Source organism: Ailuropoda melanoleuca, chromosome 11 (assembly GCF_002007445.2).
Source record: "Ailuropoda melanoleuca isolate Jingjing chromosome 11, ASM200744v2, whole genome shotgun sequence".
NCBI lineage: Eukaryota > Metazoa > Chordata > Mammalia > Carnivora > Ursidae > Ailuropoda > Ailuropoda melanoleuca.
Window position 1 is genome coordinate 35336675 of NC_048228.1, and position 24164 is coordinate 35360838.

Here is a 24164-nt window from a genome sequence, read left to right on the forward strand (position 1 = left end):
AAATACAAACTTCAACTTCCTCACACTCATATTTCCACTTTTGTTCTTTGGCCTCATCAAGAACTCTATTCTCTCCCACTACTACTCTATTACTTTCCAGTCTCACTCTTACTGCATTCTCATTATTGGTCTTTTTTTTTTTTTTTATTGCTTCATGTACCCTAAGAGCTACCATTTTAACCATTATCAATAATCTGAAGTCATTTGCCTTGTTATCCTTTTTTCCATTTGTCTAACTATCGACAGCTGAGTCTGATTTGTTTTTATTTTTTATTTATTTGGCAAGTGATTATGTGACCCTTATATAAGTTATTTTATCTAAGAACTTCATAATTTTTGGCCATTTTAGTTCTTATAACAAAGTCATGACATGGGCACAACCAGGATGTTCCTTACCAGAGGAACTCACACCATCGTACAAGTTTGTGATCCCCAACCTGGACTATAACATTTTTCTGTTTCATTGACTCTTTTTTCCTCTTTTTGGAATGCTCTTTATAGAGAAATTAACCACCATTCTGTGAGAAAGGCCAACCTATCCCATGAAGAGAGACTGTAGAAGAAAACCGAAGCTACCAGCTCTCAGCCAGTATCAGCCACCATACATGTAAGTGAAATGCACAAGTCTTCAGATGAGTTCATTTTCAGACTTTGAGTTGTACAGTTGAGTCCTCAGACATCACTGGGTAAAAACAAGCCTTCCTCCTATGTCTTGTCTAAACTTCTGACCCACAGAATTGGTAGGTTTTGGAGGAACTGGTTATGCAGCGACAGTCACTGGAATACTACTAATAACAAGTTTATTGCTAAATCCAATAAATATCTTTCAAATCTTAATTTTACTTGATTTTTTGAAATGTTTAACATAGTCGGCCAAACCCTCCATCTTTAAATATTGTCCTTATTTGGTATGTATGCCACTGCATGCTATACATGGTACTTGGGTCTTTCTCATTACTCCTTGTCAGTTACCATTGAAAGCAACTCTAACCCATTCCTTTTCTTAGGGCTCTGTCCTAGGCCCTCTCTGGGTCAGTGGTCTCAATCAGGAGTATGCAGTTGAGAACTACTCAAATTTAATGGAAGATCAAATAGCAAGTGTGAATAAAAAATAAGATGCTATTGAAATTTGTAAGTATTAAGGCAAAAATGTCATGTATCTCCATTGTGACACATATTTCTCCTCTTCAATACATGTGAGAGATTTGTAAGAAACTCGATCCCCTAAGTATTTTATTATTTCATTCTGCCATTAGGCAGTAGTCTCAAATAAGGAGTTCAATAAGTATTACTCTACTCTAAAATGGTGAGAGTCATAGAATTAACTAGACAACTTTAAAGAGTAGGTCAGATTAAATACCGAGTAACAAAACAAAGACATTCTTTAGAATATCATGAAATTTTGAGTTAAATCATTGGTAAAGATTAATTAAATATTAAGATGAAAGATAAGCCAAAATTTCTTATCAGAATCTTAAATTAATCAAAGTTTTCTCACTGTCATTGAATATTTTTAATATATTAAATAATGTCTCTGAACAAAGAACCAGTCCCAACATGTCTTACATATGTAAATAATTAAACAGTGTCTGCTCTGGTAGTAAGTTGTTTCATCCTAGTAAGTTATTTCTCAGAATGTCAGAGAAAGGCAAAAAAAAAAAAAAAAAAAAAAAAAAAAATTAGGGGGGAGGAGGGGAAATCTGATCTTGAGTTTCTTGTGAACCTTACCTCTGACATTCATTTTTGGCTTTGTTGATGAAATTGAACCTACATCAAAAGGTAATGAACCATTTTTGTGGGAAACCTGCTGTGTTTGAGATCCTCTAGGAAAGAGTAGGAAATGTTCTTTTCTGAGCATTGCTGTGAAGACCCTTTAGAACACTTATTGATGTCAGATAGAGAACATTCTTAACTGATTCATGACATTTGAAACATATTCCTTTTTCAGACTAAAATGTATTTTTTCTCCTTACCTTGCTGTACAAAGGATCCATACACAAACCACATGGAGTTGTAGAGAGTAGTAGAAGTCATTGATCCCATTTGTAATCGTGGGGGATTAAGCCAATTCAGGAGGTAGACCAGAAGACCCACCAGAAGAACAGTGCCAGCAATGCAAGCCCATAGAGAGAGATCAAATGGTGCGAGACAAGCAAACATATCCACTGTCTTTTCAGCCCTTCGAAGTAGCACTCCCACTGAGTAGTCCATATAGCGTGTTGTAAAGTCCACCACATTCTCACGATCTGGTGTGATGGTTAATGCAGAAATCCCTATGTCGGCTCTCTGAGAAATTGAAAGAGAAAAATAGTAAATTAACAATGTGAAAAACAATTTGATTTGTGGTGCTTCAGCTTGCCTTAAGGAAAAGAAAACAGATGCCTCAGGCAACATCTTTAGTCTTTTTATAAAAACTGAAAAACACAGCACAGATTTCTTAGAAGCAAACTCTGTGTGAATTTTGCATTGCTCACTGCAAATCTTGCCCTACCAGAGTCAGATAAATTACCTTGTTCATATTATCAGTGCATGTGAAATCAGTGCAGAATATTTCAGACACAGATAACACCTGAAGGAAATTGTCTTTTTTCCTTGAGTCATTTTATCAAAGCCATCATTAACACAGTAGCAAAGGCAAAACTTATTCTAAAAAATTCTTTCTGAGAAAAATGTTCCCAAGATACTTAATTATGTTCTTAACATGTAAATTATTAGGCAGGTAAATGTAAAAAAAAACCAAACCTTCAACATAGCATTTTACTCTTGGTTTAGATTTCTCTGCATCAGAATTTATATATATTTAAAGATTTTATTTATTTGACAGAGAGAGAGAGAGAGCAAAAGCAGGGGGAGCAGCAGGCAGAGGGAGAGGGTGAAGCAGGCTCCCTCCTGAGCAAGGAGCCCGATGGAGGGCTTGATCCCGGAACCCTGGGATCATGACCTGAGCCAAATGCAGATGCTTAACCAACTGAGCCACCTACACACCTCCAGAATTTATATTATTAAGCTCCAAATATATTGAAGTTTGTTAGAACTTTCATATAGCACTATGTTACTATGTCATTTGCCTAAAGTCTCTACCTCAGAAATGTTTTAGAGAAAATTTAAAGATTAAGGAGATCTAATTTTTCTTGGAGTAACAACTCTTTTTTTCAATGTGTATCTCTTTAGATTCTCAGTGATAGCACTCAAAATTACAGTACATGCTATTTTACTTATTTGAAGCACACAGAAGAATTGCAGTGAGATCACGGAACAAATGAATTACATTTCAATTCCATGATAAGAGAACACACATTTAAATATCTAAAAGATGTATTTTGTTTGAAACAATGATCCATGGCTATGATTAAAGCTGTGGGAAGCTCCTTCCAGACAAATACAAGCAATAGTAAATTGTTTGTTGAACATTTTTGTTATAATTTTTCTTTCTTTTGCATTGTTTTATGAAGGAGTATAGAAACTGGTTTTATTGCTTTTGGAGACCAAAACAAAGAAACAAACAAGCAAAAACAAAAACAGAAAAACTAACTAGGTATGGAATGCTAAGCCAGTTCAAATAAATCTAGTCTCTGAAGTAATAATGGCCTCAAAACTATTCTAAATTTAAACTTCATGTGTGTTTGTGTATATATATATATATATATATACTTTTATACATATGTATCATCCCATATATATTTACTGCTAGGCTTAGTACTAAGTAGTTAAATAAATTTTCTTATTTAATCCTTACAAAACATCATGAATTATGTGTTTTTCCCTCCATTTCATAGATGGAGAAACTACAAGACTTAAGTAACTCATTTAGTTCTCATAGTTAATAAGCACAGAAGCCAATATTAAAGCTCGGTTTTTCTTTTTCTTTTTTTTTTTTAAAAGATTTTATTTATTTATTTGACAGAGATAGAGACAGCCAGCGAGAGAGGGAACACAAGCAGGGGGAGTGGGAGAGGAAGAAGCAGGCTCCTAAGAGGAGCCTGATGTGGGGCTCGATCCCATAACGCCGGGACCACGCCCTGAGCCAAAGGCAGACGCTTAACCACTGCACCACCCAGGCGCCCCAAAGCTCGGTTTTTCTTGCTCCAAACCTGTGCTTTAACCACTTACCCTATTGCAAAAAATCCTTCGTTTTTCAAATAGCCCATATAGTATGTGCTCAAGATAACTAGTTTCAGGATAATTTTTCCCTTAAAAGTGTCTGAAATTTTGTGGGTTTTTAAGCTATTTATATTGCAATAAGGCCATATTAGTATAAACACAGTGAGTTTATAATTATTAGCAGAGAGGTATTAAACTTAATAACACTACATGAAAATGAACTTTCAGAGAAATAATTATTATTGCTTTCAAGCTCATGTATTTATTTCCTTTAGCTAGCTATTAGGAATTAGGCCTTTTCAGATTGAAAATCTAACCTGGATCCTCACCTCTCTAGTTCTATCTTTTCTGAGCTTCAGTTTATCCATTTGTGAAATGAATATACCTAAGTTTAGTGTGATTATTGTGAGTTGACTCATTTATCTTAATCCTAATGGTGCATAAATATCTCTCCAAGATTCAGTTAGGCTTTCAGAAGTTACCTTTACTTTTTCAGAACGTTACAATACTATGGATCAGTAACTTAGTAATTGATGCAATAGTGACCCAAAGCATTTAATGACTCAATTAAAATCAGAAAATTTCACCTAAGGAAGAATTTACTGACAAATTGACTGAATATTTGTAAATGTTCATCACTACTTTGCTGATAAATAATTAGATGTCTAACACTTACATTATTATGAATTGGAATAGTTATACACTGATTCTACTAAAAGATACTTGTAAGTATCATAAAACAAATTTCTATAATGTAAAAAAGATATCTAGGCAATAATGTGCCCTTTCTTTTTGGAAAATGAAATTGATTATACTGCATGTCCTAAAATATTTATTAAATATAATAATTACTTGTCATTTTTCTATGGAGAACTTCCTAAATTCTGGTCCACTTTTAACACTTGGCTATTCTGTTTTCAAGGAGAAATTCCCAGTCTCCCTGTGGAGGGCATATAAGAATCATTTAATGGACTTTTCAAACTGCATAAATACATTTACGTACAGACAAAACACAAACACATATGCACACATTTTTCCTATCTCTGAGATTTATATCTTCCTAAGGAAGTACCTCACCCTTTTGTTCAGAATCAATAATATAGCAGATCATTGTGCTTGATATGAGTATGTGATAGTCCTTACTTTTATGAGAGAAGTTTTACTGGAGCAGAAGAAGAAAAAAAAAAAAAAGCCAAGAACCACTGATTAAGAGACAGAACCCCAAAACTTTTTTAACATTTTCAATATAACAAAAATGATCAGAAAAAAATCATTCCTACCCGCCCTCCCTCCTTCACTGCCTTTCTTCCTTTCTTCTTTTCTTTCTCTTTTTCTTTCTTCCTCTTCCTCTTTCTCTTTTTTCTTTTTTTCTTTTCTTTTTTTCTCTCTTCTCTTTATTCCTCTCTCTCTTTCTCCTCCTCCTTCTTTGTTTCCTTCCTTCCTTCCTTCCTTCTTGTTTATTTATGTCAATGTATGCATACATGTCAATTCACTTGTCTAGTTTCTACTTTTCAAATCTCATGGAACCTTTAATCTTCTCAGTACCCCCTGCCCCAACTCTTGTGGGTGGGCTTCACTGCTATTTTATAGGGAACATAGAAGACATCAGATTAAAATTCAGGCTTTTTTCTATCTCTCCACCTATACCCCACACCCAACCTATTCTATTTAACCTCTATTTACAATGGACAAGGTGTCTTCCTTCCTAAAACCAACCTTCCATCAGTAAACTGATCAACAAATCCCCTCTTTCAATTTTCAAACTCCTGTCTTTTATGTGTTAAACATCATCTTGTCAACTGTAAATTTCCTATAAAAAGATTCTGTAACTCCTTTGCATTAAAATAAAAACAAAACAGAAAAGCCTGTCCTCTTCTCCATGACTTCTGAATCTGTTATTACCCTTTCTCTCCCCCTTTTTCATAGTCAATTTTCTCTAAAGATTTGTCTCTATTTCCAAACCTCCCAGTAAGTTTGGAAAGATTCTTTTGTACACATATTGTTAAGTACACTATTACTCAATGGACACAGCACTCCTTAATTTTTGCATTACTGAGTCAAGTGAACACAATTTAGTGCTCCTCTGTTTAGGTTTCTTGACATTTGACAGTGATGACTGCTCTCTCCATCATAAACACTCTTTTCCTTGGATTTCATGACATGATATAAGCTTCTTTTTCAGTTTTTTTTTCAAGCTCATATTGGCAATCCTCTGGAGTCGGGCCTTACAGACTTTTCTCATTTGAGATCTTCTGCCTAGGCAATCCCATTTATATGCATTACTTCCATTGTCCCCATTCATACATCAGGTTTACAAATTTATATTTCTAGATATAGATCCGAGCTCTGGAATCTAGACTGATTTATGTAACTAATTTCTATCAGATGTCTCAAAAATACCTCAGATTTAACATGGCTAGGATCATATTCATGTGTTTGACTCTAACCAGTCCTCCACCAATGTCTCCTGCTTCAATGAGTATCTTTTCACATAAGTCTTAAAATCTTGGTGGTCTCATTATCTTTTCCAATCTATGACTCCTATCCTATCCATCACTGTTGATTCTATCACCTGGGAATCCTAATATACATTCACTTCTCTAGTATTTCCAGCTCTCACCATTGCTTTTATGGGCTCATAATGAGTCTACCTGAAATCTACCATTTTTCTTCTCTTAATATCCCTATTGCAGTCAGAGTAGTCTTTCTCTGGAGGGCAAATCTAATCCTGTCCCCTGTCACAGTTTAAAGGGTTTCAATGGATTTGCTTTGCTCTTAGGAGAAAAGATTACTCTTTAACATATCCTATACATCTTCAGATAGACTATCCTCAACCTACCTCAATATAAACATGCTGGACCATTTTCCTTTCTAGCACTTCTTCCTGATGTATGGTCTTTGTACATGCTTTTCACACTGAATGGATTGGACTTCCTGAAAGTTCTTCAAGTAAATTCTTGTTCATTTTCATAAATCAGCTCAATTATCACTTCCTCAGGGTAGCTATCCATGACCCCCTTTGATTAGAATAATAATTCTTGTTATTTGTACTATCAGAAGCCTATATCCCTCACTTCTCTAGTAATTGTCACAGTTGTAATTTTACAAATATTTGTGTGATTCTTTGAATAATGTCTGATTTTTCTATGAGACTACAAGCTCCATGAAGGTAAAAAATTAGACTTTTTTTTTTTTAATTTGACATATTCCTGGTATCTACCACATTTGTCTGTCACAGATTCATGATCAATAAAAATTTGCTTCAAATATGAATAAGTAAAGATGGAACATTCACTGGATGCTCATTATTCAATTCTTATAAATCTCTTCTATTCTTCAGCATTCCTGACAGAGAGAGATTTTTACAGAATAAAAAGAAAATGGTAATATAAAAATTTACTAAGTCTTAAAGCACTGATAAAAGATTTATATCTTAATGAATAATTACTTCCATAATTAAAATAAGGTTCTTGGTTTATTAATATGTTTATATTTATGCTATTTGCCATTAGCTAAGGTAATCAAGAATCTACTACAGTAGGTCAATATATTACAAAATATAACGTATGTCAAATGTTTAATGAAGAAGTGATTATTTGAATTTTGAAGAACTAGAACTAAAACTGGAATATAAATAATTTTTTTGAAACTATTCTAATTATACAGTCATAACATTTTCCTTGAAAGGAGATAAAAGACTTGCACTCTTTCAAATCATGAAAAGGAGATGGATGTATATTATAAGGGGGCATGGCTAATAAGCCATACAATAACTGAATCTTACTTAGAAGCATAAACTTAGATTTATCTAAGTTCTAAATTTAATCTCTTCTAAATTTAATCTGAAATGAATGATCATATCTCACAAATAATCATTTAATTTATGCTTGAATATAAGGCTAAGGACACTATATTAATAATACTAATAGTCACACATTTATTTAATACTTACTATATATTTAGTGTCATGTTACATGTTCCACATACATTATTTTATGTAATGTTATTACAAGTCCAATTGCATCTTTTCAAGATGAATAATTTAAATTTAAAATATTCTAATTAATTAAAAGCTTTGAGTATAGGTGCCTTTGTGTCATCATCTATACATCACATTGTAAATCTGAATAGATCTACCTAATCTTTCAAATACTTGAAGAATACTAGTTTATTCCCCAATTGGAAATATTATTTTAGCTCTAAAAATAATTTGCTTATACTATTATTCTTCTCAAGATATGATTTCCATACCCCTCAAAATACTGGTCATCTTCATGCAAACAGAGTCTAATTCATCAATGTTTCCTCAACTGATATGAATAATATAGTTTTTGAAAATGAAATTGAAGCTTGAATCGTCTTTACAAGGTGCAATTACAACATTGCCTTATACTAAACTTAAGGTTAAATACATTTAAAACATATTTTTTGAACCCCTCACCCCAAAACATATTTTTAAATGAAACACTATCAATCTAGAAGTTCTCATAAGTCCTACGCAATTGATTTTGAAGCAAAATGTTAGATTTTATATGTATCTCTCATCAGTTTCAATCTTTGGTTCTTTGGTCTTTCGCATCTATCTGAAGTATTTTGAATTGTTACCTATCAATCATCACATCTTTTTCTGCTAGCCTTGATTCATTTGGAAGCTCGAGATGCAGGCCTTTAATTCTTCACCCACATTACTAGTAAAATATTGATGAGAAGCATTGTAACTTGCCTTTAACGTTCTTCCCATTTTGATGGCAGTTCATTAGTTAACACTCCAGATACGGTTTTTTAAATTATTATTATCATGTCATCCAACCAGGCTACTCTATATAGTTCTTAAGTACTTTGTAAAAGGCATTATTGAACTCAAAATACATATGTAACCAGCTCATGCTATCAAAAAAGAAAATTAACTGCTTATTTGTCTTATCACCTATAACACATCAGATTAATAATCCATCCACAATTTTATCAGAGAATAAAATCAAAGTCACTGTTCAGGCAGAATGAATTTTTTTCTAATTTTGAATATGGCAATATCCCCTTTTTCGTGTTTTGTACTTATTATCATAGTATCTCATATGTGTTTCGTGTTTTGTACATATTATCCATAGTATCTCATATGTCACTTCAGAAAACGCATTCATTCCCCTATGATGTCATTCATTTGGACCTGGAAATTTGAATTCATTAAAAGTACCTACCATGAGCTTCAATTCTCTTGTTTTTCCCCCTTGTCTTTCCCACTTCAAAAATTTTTTGCATAAAGTGGAAGGAAAAAAGTTATTGAAGAGTTTTGGCACACATTTAACAAGTATTAGGTCTATCTCTGCCTATTCTTAAACCATACATTTTCTTCTCTCACTCTTCAGAAGAATGGACCATTCACAGATTTTTAAAATTTCTTGACAGTTTCCTTAAATGTTACTTTATATTCTTTGGTCTTCAAATAATGTTTTAGTGTACAAGTTCTAGGTTTGCTTGGGAGAAAGTAGACATTGAAGAAATGCTAAAAGAGGAAGAAAAGAAGGGTGATGGAAAGGAAGAAGAATGTAATTAAGCCTTTCATCTTTAATAAATAATATATGACCTGACTTTGGGCAAGTGGCCAAATTTCATCATTTTAAGATCACTCATCTGTACAATAAATGGATTGTAATTGGTAATATAAGATCCCTTCTAACTCTGAAATTTTAGAGCTAAAATTATTTATTGAGACCTTATTATATAATTATTATACATTTGCTAATATAGGAATAGAAATGTTTTCATTCTAAAGACTTTAAGTCTAGAGACTTTAAAGTTTCAACAGACCTTTCCAGGTAAATACAGTATATAAGTTATTACTATTCATAGAAGAAACCAAAGCATAAGTACTAGAGAAAAGAAAAATAACCAAATTATCAAATTAATCACAAATTATTTATTTTGTCAATGTCAAGATTTTATGTATTTCTTTGACAAGAAACACAGATATATTTTAATGTGTCATTGTTATAGATGAGTATCTCAGTTTCAAATACAATCACATAACAAAAATCCATTAGTTTTCAAATATTCCACTGGAAATGAATCAATCTCCAGATAGGCCAATGAAATTCTTGTTAAACTGACTTTCATTCTGGAATTAAGATCCTACTTCACAATTCTAGAAGATGTTAGAAGAACAAAAAGTTATAAAGAAGATATTTAAATCCAAAAGGATAAACACTCTTGTAACTTCTATAACATTTTCATACCTTTACTTTTACACTTATATACAGAGTATTTGTGAGCTCATCAAAAGAATGGTATTAATTTGATTATAGCTTAGCACATGATAAGGCAGCTAATAATCCGATTAAGATAAGTACTAAGGAGAGTTTACTTACTAGTACCACTACTATTTAATATTTACATTGTGCCCACTATACTCTAAATATTTTACAATGATTAATTCAATCAATCTTCACAAATACCCTGTGAGGTAAATACTGTTATTATCCCCATTCTATAGATAAAATTGAGACACAGACAGAGTAAGTAATTTAACCAAGTTCATACCACTAAGATCCAGGATTCTGACCCACTCAGGCTGTCTCCAGATCCAATGTTATGTGAACATAAGTACTTTTTCTTCCCAAAATAATTAGCCCGCTACCTCACTATTGCTGTAGAAGAATCCATAATTTCTCAGTTAATATATTACTCCTTCAGCATATGCCTAATTCATACACTTACATACACACATACACAATTAACATATATAGAAATATATGTATATATATATATATATATATAAATAAAGAAATATATATACTATTTATTTTTTGAACCATTGGAGAATTGGTTGCATACATCATGTCCCTTTGTCTCTTAATATTTCAATGTTATTTAAAAATACAGAATCACAGTACCATTATCAAGTTCTTTCATTTTTATTGATGTGGATTTTTAAGATAATGAATCACTACTTAAAAATTCTTTATAGACTTGAATATGTAATGTTTTTATTACCACTACTTTAAGAAAGTTCTGTAATTCATGTTTGTATTTCTCCTTTCTTCCAAGAGTCATTTAATAGAAGCCTTTATTTCAGGTGGAAAGCCTTTTCTTTTTTTCTTTTTTTGTTGTATTTTGATCAGAGAAATTTGTTTGTAATGTATCCCCTGGGTGGAACTTAATGGTATTTTCTTTCTTTGTTCTTTTTTGTGGTATTTTTTTTCTAGGACTGATTTTTTGCCAATGTTTATATGTTCGTGGGAAGATGATATATTATCAGAATATTGTGTTTGATATATATACAAATGTATTGTTTATTGTTATTATTATTTATATACATGCTTTTTATTATTGTGTGAATTTTGTTGTATTTACTGTATTTACTGTTGTATTTACTATTTTTCTATGCGTGGTGTCTTTGCCACTTCTCTTCTTTTGTTTTAGAAATGTTTGTACTTTTGTTATAATGGTTAACTCCATATTTGTACCTTTTATAGTGTCTTTACTCTCACTTTTCCCCCTTTAACCTTTGACTCTTTGATTTTTCAGTTTTAAATGAAACCTGTGACTTTCACTTATAGTTAATGATATTCTACTTCTCCCTTACTTTCCCCCTTTTCTTCCCATTATTTAATTTCATCCTTTCATTTTGAGAACCTATGATGATTTCATATTATTGTTTAACCTTTCTTTCTTTCTTTCTTTCTTTCTTTCTTTCTTTCTTTCTTTCTTTCTTTCCTTTCTTTCTTCTTTCTTTCTTTCTTCTTTCTTTCTTTCTTTCTTCTTTCTTTCTTTCTTTCTTTCTTCCTTCCTTCCTTCCTTCTTTCTTTCTTTCTTTCTTTTCTTTCTTTCTTTCTTTTTCTTTCTTTCTTTCTTTCTTTCTTTCTTTCTTTCTTTCTCTTTCTTTCTTTCTTTCTTTCTTTCTTTCTTTCTTTCTTCTTTCAGATTTTATTTATTTGTCAGAGAGAGTGAGAACAAGCAGGGGAGCAGCAGGCAGAGGGAGAAGCAGACTCCCCATTGAGCAAGGAGCCTGATGTGGGGCTTGATACCAGGACCTTGGGATCATGACCTGAGCCAAAGGTGGATGTTTAACTGACTGAGCCACCCAGGCATCCATAACCCATGTTTCTAACTTTGTCTTAGTATCAATTCTACAATTAAATGACATCAAATGATTCCTATTATTCTTCTGTTATTTTCTTGCTTGAATGAAGCTTGGAGTCCAGTAGTTTCATCAGGAGACGCTCAAGTGTCTACTCTTCTCTTAGTGCTTATAAATTTAAAACTTGTTGTTTTTGTGGTTTTTCCCATAGCCATGAAGGGAAGTTTGGATGGACATAAAATCCTTGGCCTACCCTTTCTTTTTGAAGTTCTTGGAAGTACTTCTCTGGTGTTGGCCTGCTTTGTGTTTTGCTCTTGAAAAATCTGATAGTAGTTTAATTTCTTGCCATTTAAAGTAATTTGGTCTTTTTGCCTTGAGAATTTTTTTCTTTGTCTTTTAAGTCTAATAATGTTACTAAGATATATATCAGACTCTACTGCCCTGGATCAGCTTTTCTAGGAACCCTAGTATATTTAAATTTTCTTTCTTTCTTTTTTTTTTTCCTGGAAAGTTTCCTTAGACTATACCTCTAAATATTGTTTCATTTTGTTGTTTTTCTTCTTCAGGAACTTCAAATATATATGTATATCCTCTTTGCCTATTTTTTTTTTACTAGATCCTGTCACTCTGAACTTTTAGTTCTTTATTTCATTTTCATTCTCTTCTTTTATGTGTTTTACTTCAATGTCATTTAATGTATTCTCCTTTGAGCAAATTATAATTTATGTCTTATGATTTTTATCTTTTATATTTTTTTTTAACATACACTCTGAGGTTGTTGCATTTCTTTGTCATTTTGGCCATCTCAATGGTTAGTTTTGAATTTCTGATTCTGTTTATTTTTCTTTAAAAACAAACTTCAAATGATTGTTTGAGACATTTAATTTCATTTGGAGTGTAATGTCACAATTTTGTTTTTCTTTGTAGTTGTTTATGTGAGAAGAACTTTGATAAACCAAAATATATGAGTCATACTTTCTCTTCTTTTGAGAGTAGTTTTCAATGGAATTTCTCCAATTATTATTCAACTTCTGGATAATTTGTAGACAAGGTTCCTAGTTCAATAGAACTCCCTACTGTCAGTGTGTTAACTTGTAGTTTCTTTAATGGAGGATGTTTTTGGGGGGAGTTGGTATGTGTTGTTTCTGTTTAGTTTCTCCAGGATTCTTAATTTTCCTCATTTACTGTTTGCATTTTACCTTCATTAAACATCTCCAAGGGGCATCTTCTCTATTTCCCCTTCTCCTCCAGAAGTAATGCTTCCCTAAGGGTATTACCCTGACACATTTAACCTTTTAGTTACTTCCCCATAGGCAGTGTTGTGGTTTGTTATGTTTCAGGTTTGTGTTCCATGCATTAACACTTTGTATTAAACTTTCTCTTTCTGTGGGTTATTTTAGCTATGTTTCATGCATGTTCTCTGCTTTCTTCCTTCTTCTGAGCTCAATTATGTGTTTCTTCTCCTCTCATCTCATCCATAGACTTGCAACCTCAGCTGGGACTCCGGTGTTATCTCTGCCGGGATTTGATATATATATATCTCTACTTACAATTTGAAGAATGTAGTTACCTCTGTGTGAGATTTTCTGTCATCAGATGTGATTTTATTTGTATCTCTAGGTGATTTTATAATTTGGAGGATGAGGCATGGGAAGACTCAAATGCATGTGGCCACTATTACCCCTTCCCAACTTGATCTCAAATGACACTTACTTTTAGTCATTTTTTATAATAATTATATGTATTTTACCCTTTTTTTCAATAATCTAAAACTTTAGAGTAATATAGTTTACTCATGTTAAATAATTATTCTATTTCTGAAATAAATCCTATTTTGTAACACTTGATTATATTTTAATATGCTGATGGGTCAAATTTGATAGGATATATTTTAGGATTTGGAGATATATCCATATTCATAAGTGATACTGGACTAAAAAAAAGATTTGATTATTTATTTGAGGGTTAGAGAATAAGAGAGATAGCATGCACTCAGGGGTGAGAGGTAGAGGGAGGGAATCCTCAAGCTGACTCCCCACTGAGTGTAGAGCTCAATGCAAGGTTCGATCTCAGAACCCATGAGATCATGACCTGTGCTGAAACCAAGAGTCGGCGCTTAACCAACTGAGCCACCCAGATGCCCCAGATATTGTTTTCTTTTTGTGTGTGGTATCATTGTTAGATTTTGTTGGGGGATATTATAGCTTTATACAAGTAATTGAATAACTTTTATGAAATGTTTTACTCATTTGTTCTGTTCTTTCCTGAAAAGAATGAAGAAAATAGATAATAACCTTTAGTAATTTATTTATAAACAATATACATTTTTGGCATATTTGAAATAGAACTGTTTTTCTTGAGTGAATTTTAATGACGGGATGTTTTCTGTGACAGTGATTCATTTCTTAAGATTTTTCAAATTATTGTAAAGGTATATTTATTATCTATTTAAACTTGTGAACGTTTTCCCTTCTTGTGGTGTATACACTAGCTCTTTTTTAATATTATCTATTCATACATCCCATTCTATTAAACCAGACTTCCAGAAGTTCATGTTTGTTTAGGTCTTTTCAAAGAACTGATATTTTCCCTTTAATCAGTTCTATGAATTTATGAATTTTAAAGTATGAATTTTTACTTTATTTTAATTTAAACTTTATAGCTTTCATTAGATTTTATTATTTTATTTATTGAGTTGGATGCATGGTTCCTTATTTTAATATAATAATTACATAGAGTTTAAAAACTAACATTTATTTAAGTAAAGTTTTGAGAACATTTTACTTGCAGTTTTTTGTCTTTATTTTCTAAATAGAATATACTTCTAGTTTTTGTTTCTGCTTTGCTTTAAAAACAGTTTAGGAGAGTTTGTTCTTTTTTATCTTTGTTCACTGTTTTTAATTTCCAAATGGTTTCAAATTTTGTCTTTGTAGTTGTTTCAAATCCTTTATTCATTTAATTTCATTGTATTTTGAAGAGGTAGCTTTTCAGGTATTATTTATTTTCTGTAGAAATTTGAAATTTTAGGGAGTACCTAATGTATTATCATATTTTACAATTTGCCTATGAGCCTTCACTATCTGTAGGAAACAAATTTATCTAAGTAAACTTTATTAATTATACTATTTGTATTGTATTAAATAAATTTTATAGATTTAAAAAATTTTAAAATAATTTAGCTACAATTCAAAATTAGCAGATTTGGGTGCCTGGGTGGCTCCGGCAGTTAAGCATCTGCCTTTGGCTCAGGTCATGACCCGAGGGTCCTGGGATCGAGCCCCACATTGGGTTCCCTACTCAGTGGGGAGTCTGCTTCTGCCTCTGCCACTCTTCTCCACTCATGCTCTCTCTCTCTCTCTCTTAAATAAATAAAAATCTCTTAAAAAATTTAACAGATTCCATATAAGGATCCAAACTTACATTTCCTGTTTTCTTGTGAAAATTAGAATATGTAGCAATACATTTTCATGGATCGGAGGGGCAGATGCCCCTTTAGAAAGTGCAGGAAATCTCTAATTTACTTTCGCTCTCACCATGCAAGCACAGTTTATGCATAAGTACTTATACCCAATTTTACTCATTTATCTTTACCTATTCTCTGTTAAGTATTTCAGTTTATAATCCTTCACTTTTTCTTGATGTTATCAGCCTAACCGATCAGCATAGTAGATTATAAAAATCAACTACAAAATTCTTCCCATTTCCATACACACGCCCCCATGCAATGTGACTATACAGCTCTTCCTGTGAGGTGGTCAAGTCTACTTCCCTATCCTTTCAATCTGGGATTAGCCAGTGATGCTTCACTCAGTGGGAGAGAAGCATTGTGATACAAGTACAGCCTTGAAAGGTTTGCACAATGGAGAGTGTCCTTTATCTTGGTGTGCTTGGAACCCTGGACCTCCAAGTAAACGTGCACTAAATTACCTGCTGGAGACCAAGAAGCCATGCAGAGGATAACAGTAGTGCTATTGAGCTTCAACAGCAAGTGGACCATCAGATATTATGCTTTCTGTTGAGCTCGTGGCTTGCTCTTATCTGAAGTGTGTACTCTTCCAAATTAGGGCAATTAATAGAATTTTTTCAGGTACCTGGGAAACCAAAATTTCTTAGGACTGCACTTTCCTGAAATCTGACAACTTCTGGTTTATGGGAGGCACGCTTTCTTAATTTAGAATAACGTATTAAATTTTCCTCTGTTGTTATATTTATTTGGTCATATCATCTGAAACTTTAAAAAGGGAGGGTATATGCCTATGCTTGCTTGAAAAAGTGAGTAGAAGTCTCAAAAATTCCCAAAAGTTTTATAATAGCATAGTTTGTAAAACTGTCTTTCAAACTCAGTAGACACATAGGAAGAGGAATGTGGAATGTCTTGGCAAGTCTCAAACATGAGAACGTAGTGAGTACTGTTGTCATCGACTTAGAAAGCTAAACATTTTCCAACTTTTAGCTATTAAAAATGTGGGAAAAGGAATTTTTTAGCTTAGAGTTCCAGTGAAATGTGTAAATTTGTCAGATAAGTTGAACCATATGAGTCCATTTAGCTCAACATGGAAGATGGCCTAATGTAAAAACAAAACATAACAGAAAAACGTATATACAACAGCATTGGCTGATAAGTTTGCCATCAACAAAAAATAAGAAAGCAAAACTAAGAAGAAAAGTAAATTTGAACATGAAATTGTAAAAGCAATATTACAAATGTATTCTAGTTTTGAAAGGGTCAAAATGTAAAACCTGCCTATTCTCTTCTTATAAGTAGAAAAAATGCCCACAATATCACTGAGGGAAACACTAATAGAGAAGTTCCATAGTTATCAGACCCAGGCTGATAAAGCTTCCAGCGTTAGGAATTAGACTCATTTTCTTTTGTTGCTACACTCTTCTCAGTACATAGCTTTCAAATCATGATTTAAGATGGTTTGAGCTCCGACCATTCTATTGACATTTTAGTAAGAGGGAGTAATGAAATGGATCAGAAATAACAAGAATTTTCCCTTTAACATTTTCCAGAAGTTTCATATTATAATTCTATTTAATTTTCATTGGTTAGAACTCAGTCACATGATCACACTACCTCAGGAGAATAGCCAGGAAATGTATACTGTGGCCAGTCTATGGCTATAATTCAGGAGTTGTATTATTAAGAAAGAATACAATAGATACTTAGGGCAATTAACATTTCCCATAGGTAACCATTGTTTCAAGACTGATTCAAGTCCTTTGAAGACTCTTTTCTTTTTTTTACATATAAATGTATATATTGTTTCCCAAAACTAATATAATAAATATAATGTTTGAGTAATACACACATACACACACACACACACACAGCTTGTCAGTCTTTCTAAAGGCTGCAAAGAATTTTAAGCAAAAACTGTTTTTGTCATCTTTAAATTTTCAGCACATAGAATATGGTAGGTACACAATACGTATTTATTGTTTGTGATGAAATTCTGATTAAGTCAGTCATTTACCCTAGAAAGATTTTTAGAATGCTTCCTTTTTCTTGCTTATTCTTTTTTTTAAAATTTTTTATTTTATTATTATATTATGTTAGTCACCATACAGTACATCCCTGGATTCCGAAGCAAAGTTCGATGCTTCATTAGTTGCGTATAACACCCAGTGCACCATGCAAATACGTGCCCTCCTTACTACCCATCACCAGTCTATCCCATTCCCCCACCCCCTCCCCTCTGAAGTCTTCAGTTTGTTTCTCATAGTCCATAGTCTCTCATGTTTCATTCCCCCTTCTGATTACCCCCCTTTTCTTTATCCCTTTCTTCCCCTACCGATCATCCTAGTTCTTATGTTCCATAGATGAGAGAAATCATATGATAATTGTCTTTCTCTGCTTGACTTATTTCACTTAGCATTATCTCCTCCAGTGCCGTCCATGTTGCAGCAAATGTTGAGAATTCGTTCTTTCTGATAGCTGAGTAATATTCCATTGTATATATGGACCACAGCTTCTTAATCCAGTCATCTGTTGAAGGGCATCTCGGCTCCTTCCATGATTTGGCTATTGTGGACAATGCAGCTATGAACATTGGGGTGCATATGGCCCTTCTCTTTACTACGTCTGTATCTTTGGGGTAAACACCCAGTAGTGCAATGGCTGGGTCATAGGGTAGTTCAATTTTTAACTTTTTAAGGGACCTCCACACTGTTTTCCAGAGTGGCTGTACCAACTTGCATTCCCACCAACAATGTAGGAGGGATCCCCTTTCTCCACATCCTCTCCAACAATTGTTGTTTCTTGCCTTGTCTATCTTTGCCATTCTAACTGGCGTAAGGTGGTATCTCAGTGTGGTTTTGATTTGAATTTCCCTGATGGCTAATGATTTTGAACATTTTTTCATGTGTCTGTTAGCCATTTGTATGTCTTCATTGGAAAAGTGTCTGTTCATATCTTCTGCCCATTTTATGATTTGTTTATTTGTTTCTCGTGTATTGAGTTTGAGAAGTTCTTTGTAGATCTTGGATACCAGTCCTTTATCTGTGGTGTCCTTTGCAAATATATTCTCCCATTCCGTGGGCTGTCTCTTAGTTTTTTTGACTGTTTCCTTGGCTGTGCAGAAGCTCTTTATCCTGATAAAGTCCCATAAGTTCATTTTATCTTTTATTTCTCTTGCCTTTGGCGATGTGTCGTGAAAAAGGTTGCTCTGGCCGATGTCATAGAAGTTGTTGCCTATGTTCTCCTCTAGAATTTTGATGGATTCCTGTCTCACATTGAGGTCTTTCATCCATTTGGAGTTTATTTTTGTGTATGGTGTGAGAGAGTGGTCAAGTTTCATTCTTTTGCATGTAGCTGTCCAATTTTCCCAGCACCATTTATTGAAGAGACTGTCTTTTTTCCACCGGATGTTTTTTCCTGCTTTATCAAAGATTAGTTGCCCAAAGAGCCGAGGGTCCATTTCTGGGTTCTCTATTCTGTTCCATTGGTCGATGTGTCTGTTTTTGTGCCAGTACCATGCTGTCTTTGTGATCACAGCTTTGTAGTACAGCTCGAAATCCGGCATTGTGATGCCCCCAGCTTTGTTTTTCCTTTTCAACAGTTCCTTGGAGATTCGGGGCCTTTTCTGGTTCCATACAAATTTAAGGACTATTTGTTCCAGTTCTTTGAAAAATGTCCTCGGTATTTTGATCGGGATAGCATTGAAAGTGTAGATTGCTCTGGGTAGTATGGACATTTTAACTATGTTAATTCTTCCAATCCATGAGCATGGAATATTTTTCCATCTTTTTATGTCTTCCTCAATATCTTTCAAAAGTGATCTATAGTTTCTAGGATATAGGTCCTTTACGTCTCTGGTTAAGTTAATTCCAAGGTAACGTATGGTTTTTGGTGTTATTGTAAATGGGATGGATTCCCTAATTTCTCTTTCTTCAGTCTCGTTATTCGTGTATAGAAATGCAACTGATTTCTGGGCATTGATTTTGTATCCTGCCACCTTACTGAATTGTTCTATAACTTCTAATAGTTTGGGAGTGGATTCCTTTGGGTTTTCCATATAGAGTATCATGTCATCTGCAAAGAGAGACAGTTTGACTTCTTCTTTGCCGATTTGGATACCTTTGATCCCTTTTTGTCTTCTGATTGCTGTTGCAAGGACTTCTAGTACTATGTTGAATAATAGTGGCGAGAGTGGGCATCCTTGTCGTGTTCCTGATCTTAAGGGAAAGGCTTCCAGCTTTTCCCCATTGAGAATAATGCTTGCAGTAGGCTTTTCATAGATGGCTTTTATGAGATTGAGAAATGTACCCTCTATTCCTACACTCTGAAGGGTTTTAATCAGGAAAGGATGCTGTATTTTGTCAAATGCTTTTTCTGCATCAATTGAGAGGATCATATGGTTCTTGAGTCTTTTCTTGTTGATATGATGTATCACATTGATTGATTTGCGAGTGTTGAACCATGCTTGCATCCCAGGTATGAATCCCACTTGGTCATGATGGATAATCCTTTTAATGTACTGTTGGATTCTATTAGCAAGGATCTTGTTGAGGATTTTGGCATCCATATTCATTAGAGAAATCGGTCTGTAATTCTCCTTTTTGAGGGGGTCTTTGCCTGGTTTGGGGATCAAGGTAATATTAGCCTCATAGAATGAGTTTGGTAGCTTTCCTTCTGTTTCTATTTTTTGAAATAGCTTTAGGAGAATAGGTATTATTTCTTCTTTGAATGTTTGGTAGAATTCCCCAGGAAAACCGTCTGGGCCTGGAGTTTTATTATTTGGAAGGTTGTTTATCACTGACTCAATTTCTTCATAGTTAATTGGCCTATTTAAGAAATCTATTTCTTCCTGTTTCAGTCTTGGTAGTTTATAGGTTTCCAGGAAGGCCTCCATCTCTTCCAGATTGTTTAGTTTTTTGGCATATAGCTGTTGATAAAAGTTTCTAATAATCCTTGCAATTTCAATGGTGCTGGTCGTGACCTCTCCCTTTTCAGTCATAATTTTAATAATCTCAGTCCTTTCTCTTTGTTTTTGGACAAGTTTTGCCAGTGGTCTATCAATTTTATGGATTCTCTCAAAGAACCAGCTTCTAGTCCTGTTGATCTGCTCTACTGTGCTTCTGGTTTCTAATTCATTGATTTCTGCTCTAATCTTGGTCAACTCCTTCCTTGTCAGTGGGTTAGGCCTGTCCCTCTGTTGCTGTTCCAGTTTCTTGAGGTGAGAATATAGAAACTGCATTTTAGATTTTTCTATTCTTTTGAGTGAGGCTTGGATGGCTATGTATTTCCCCCTTAGGACTGCCTTTGCAGTATCCCATAGGTTTTGGACCGTTGTGTATTCATTCTCGTTGGTCTCCATAAATTGTTTAATTTGTTTTTTGATTTCCTGGTTTATCGAGTCATTCTTGAGCAGGATGGTTCTTAGCCTCCAAGTGTTTGAGTTTCTTCCAGGTTTTTCCTTGTGGTTGAGTTCCAATTTCAGAGCGTTGTGGTCTGAGAATATGCAGGGGATAATTTCAATCTTTTGGTATTGGCTGAGACCTGTTTTGTGTCCCAGAGCATGATCTATTCTTGAGAATGTTCCATGGGCATTTGAATAGAATGAGTATTCTTTGGTTCTGGGGTGTAGTGTTCTATATATATCTATGAGGTCCAACTCGTCGAGTATGGCATTCAAAGCCTTTGATTCTTTGCTTAGTTTTTGCCAGGGTGTTCTGTCTATTTCTGATAGTGGGGTGTTGAGGTCCCCTACTATTACTGTGTTCTTATCTATATGTCTCTTTATTTTGGTTAAGAGTTGGCTTGTGTATCTTGCTGCTCCCCTGTTGGGGGCATATATATTAATAATTGTCATATCCACTTGTTGAATACTTCCTTTAAGAATAATATAGTGCCCTTCTGTATCTCTCTCTATGGCCTCTAGTTTAAAATCCAGTCTATCTGATATGAGAATTGCTACTCCAGCTTTCTTTTGAGGTCCATTTGCGTGGAAGATGGTACTCCATCCCCTTACTCTAAGTCTGAATGCATCTTTGGGTTCAAAATGAGTCTCTTGTAGACAGCAAATGGATGGGTCATGTCTTTTTATCCAATCTGCAACCCTGTGGCGTTTTATGGGAGAGTTTAAGCCATTTAGATTGATAGAGATTATTGACAGATATGATTTTAATGATGCCATTTCTCTTTAAAGTCTTTGTATCGGTTGTGACTTGCTGCTCTGTATCACTCTTGGGGCCTTTTTACCTTTATAGAGCCCCCCTTAATATCTCCTGTAGGGCTGGTTTCGTGGTTACGAAATTGGTTAATGATTGGCGATTTTGGAACGTCTTTATTTCTCCATCAATTCTGAATGACAGCTTTGCTGGATAAAGGATCCTTGGCTGCATGTTTTTCTCTGAAAGAGCTTTAAAAATGCCCCCCCAAGCCTTTCTCTCATTCCAGGTCTCTGTAGACAGGTCTGACGTAATCCTGATACCTTTGCCTTGGTACGTGAGAAATTTCTTTGCCCTGGCCGCTTTCAATACTGTATCCTTGGATCTAATATTTGCGAATTGCACTATGACATGCCGTGGCGTAGGTTTGTCCTGGTTGAGCTTGGATGGGGTCCTCTCTGCCTCTTGGACACGAATGCTTGTTTCCCTTGCTAGATTAGGGAAGTTTTCAGCTACAATTTGTTCAAATATCTCTTCTAGACCTCTGTTTTTCTCCACCCCTTCAGGGATGCCGATGATTCTGACATTGGATCGTTTCATAGAGTCAGTAATCTCCCGTAATCTACATTCGTGGGCGTGGATTTTTTTAAGACCAGCTTCTATTTTCGTTTTTTCTTCTACTAACCCATCCTCCAATTCGCTAACGCGTTCCTCTGCCTCGGTGACCCTGGCCGTCAGAGCCTCTAGTTTTGACTGCATTTGGCTCATAGAATTTTTAATTTCTGTCAGATTCGCTCTCATTTCTGCCCTTAGGGATTCTATATTCTCAGCAACGCTTTCTCTGATGCTTTTTTCAAGTTTACTCATCATCTTGACCATTGTTGCTCTGAATTCCATTTCTGATAATTGGGATACATCCATATGTATTAATTCTGTGGCCGAGGCCAATTCTGTGGCAGAGGCCACAGACTCATTATCTTTTCTTTGCTGGGGGGGACTTCTCCTTCTCGTCATTCTGATGAAGAGAGATTGCAGGGTTGTCCAGAGCCCAAGTGTTGACTGGGACCCAGGCCGTGCGCCCTTGTTTTATAGAGATCTTAGGGATGTGGGCTTCTTCCTTAAAGAGTTTATTTATTTATTTGAGAGAGAGAGAGACAGTCATCAAGAAAGGGAACCCAAGCAGGGGAGTGGGAGAGGAAGTAGCAGGCTCCCGGTGGAGAAGCCCGATGAGAGACTCCTTTCCGAAACGCTGTGATCACGCCCTAATCCGAAGACAGGCACTTAATGACTGCGCCACTCAGGCGCTCCAGGTTGTGGGCTTCTTGATTTTTCAGCCTGCCTTCTGGGGGAGGGGACTGCCGGCCGGTACTCAGAAAACCCTGTTTGGGTAGAGTCTCTGTGTCCCTTGCGAGGGGGGATGGGGATGGGCACCCTGTGATCCGGTATTTCCAGGCTTTTGTTCTCTGGCGGCTTTCCCTGGCCGTCTGCTGTGCCTCTTCTGAGAGCCAGAGCAGTAGCGGCCGAAATTCAGCCTCTGTCACAGAACGGAGGTATTGCGGCCCGTTCTCCACTGATGTTCTGGCCACTTTAACTCTGTTTCAATTGGTGCTGCTAAAAACCCTGCAGCGACCCGGGNGGGCTGTGCGCCCCACACCTGGCGTCCCAACCCTCACTTCCAGGGCCGGTGCATCTCTGTCCTTTGTGTTTCCATCCCCGCCAGCCGCCAGTCGCCAGCCGCCCCGTGTGGGCTCCCGGAGCTCCCCGTCTCAGTCTGGTGTCTCGCGGGTGCTGACCCGGAGTCCGCCTGCTCCTCTGTGCAGGTGGCCCTCCAGCCGCCAGCCACCAGCCGCCCCGTGCATGCTCCCAGAGCTCCCGGTCTCAGCCTGGATCCAGTGAGCACACCGGAGCTCCGGAGCTCCGTGAGATGCTTGGTGGCGCACGCTCCCGGCTCACGGACTCAGTCTGCTGTTTCCAGGGTGTGGGTCCGCGGTCCGACTGCTCCCCGGTGCAGGTGGCCCGCCAGCCGCCAGCTGCCCCGCGTGCGCTCCTGGAGCTCCCGTTCTCAGTCTGCTGTCTCACGGGTGCCGTCCGCGAGTCCGCCTGCTCTCCCATGCAGGTGGCCCGCCAGCCGCCAGCCGCCCCGCGCGCGCTCCTGAAGCTCCCGTTCTCAGTCTGCTGTCTCAAGCGTGCGGGTCCGCGGTCTGTCCGCTCCCCCGTGCAGGTGGCTACCACTTCCTGGTGCCCTGACACAGCGTCTCCCTCCCCCTTCTGTTTATCTTCCGATATCTGTGCGCGGTTTCACGGCTCCCTGCTTCGTACCTTGATACCCAGCACTGGAGATGTTCATTTGTAGAGATCCAGATGTATCTTC

General features: G+C 35.7%; 1 protein-coding gene across 1 annotated transcript in view; it reads right to left on the minus strand.

The window, feature by feature from the left end:
* The window catches only part of GRID2 (glutamate ionotropic receptor delta type subunit 2), a 1429995-nt gene that overhangs the window by 270207 nt on the left and 1135624 nt on the right, over positions 1-24164 (minus strand). The window contains exon 11 of the mRNA XM_034672012.1: positions 1974-2286. Within this exon, the coding sequence (XP_034527903.1) occupies positions 1974-2286 (313 nt within the window). The remainder of the gene's footprint in view (positions 1-1973; positions 2287-24164) is intronic.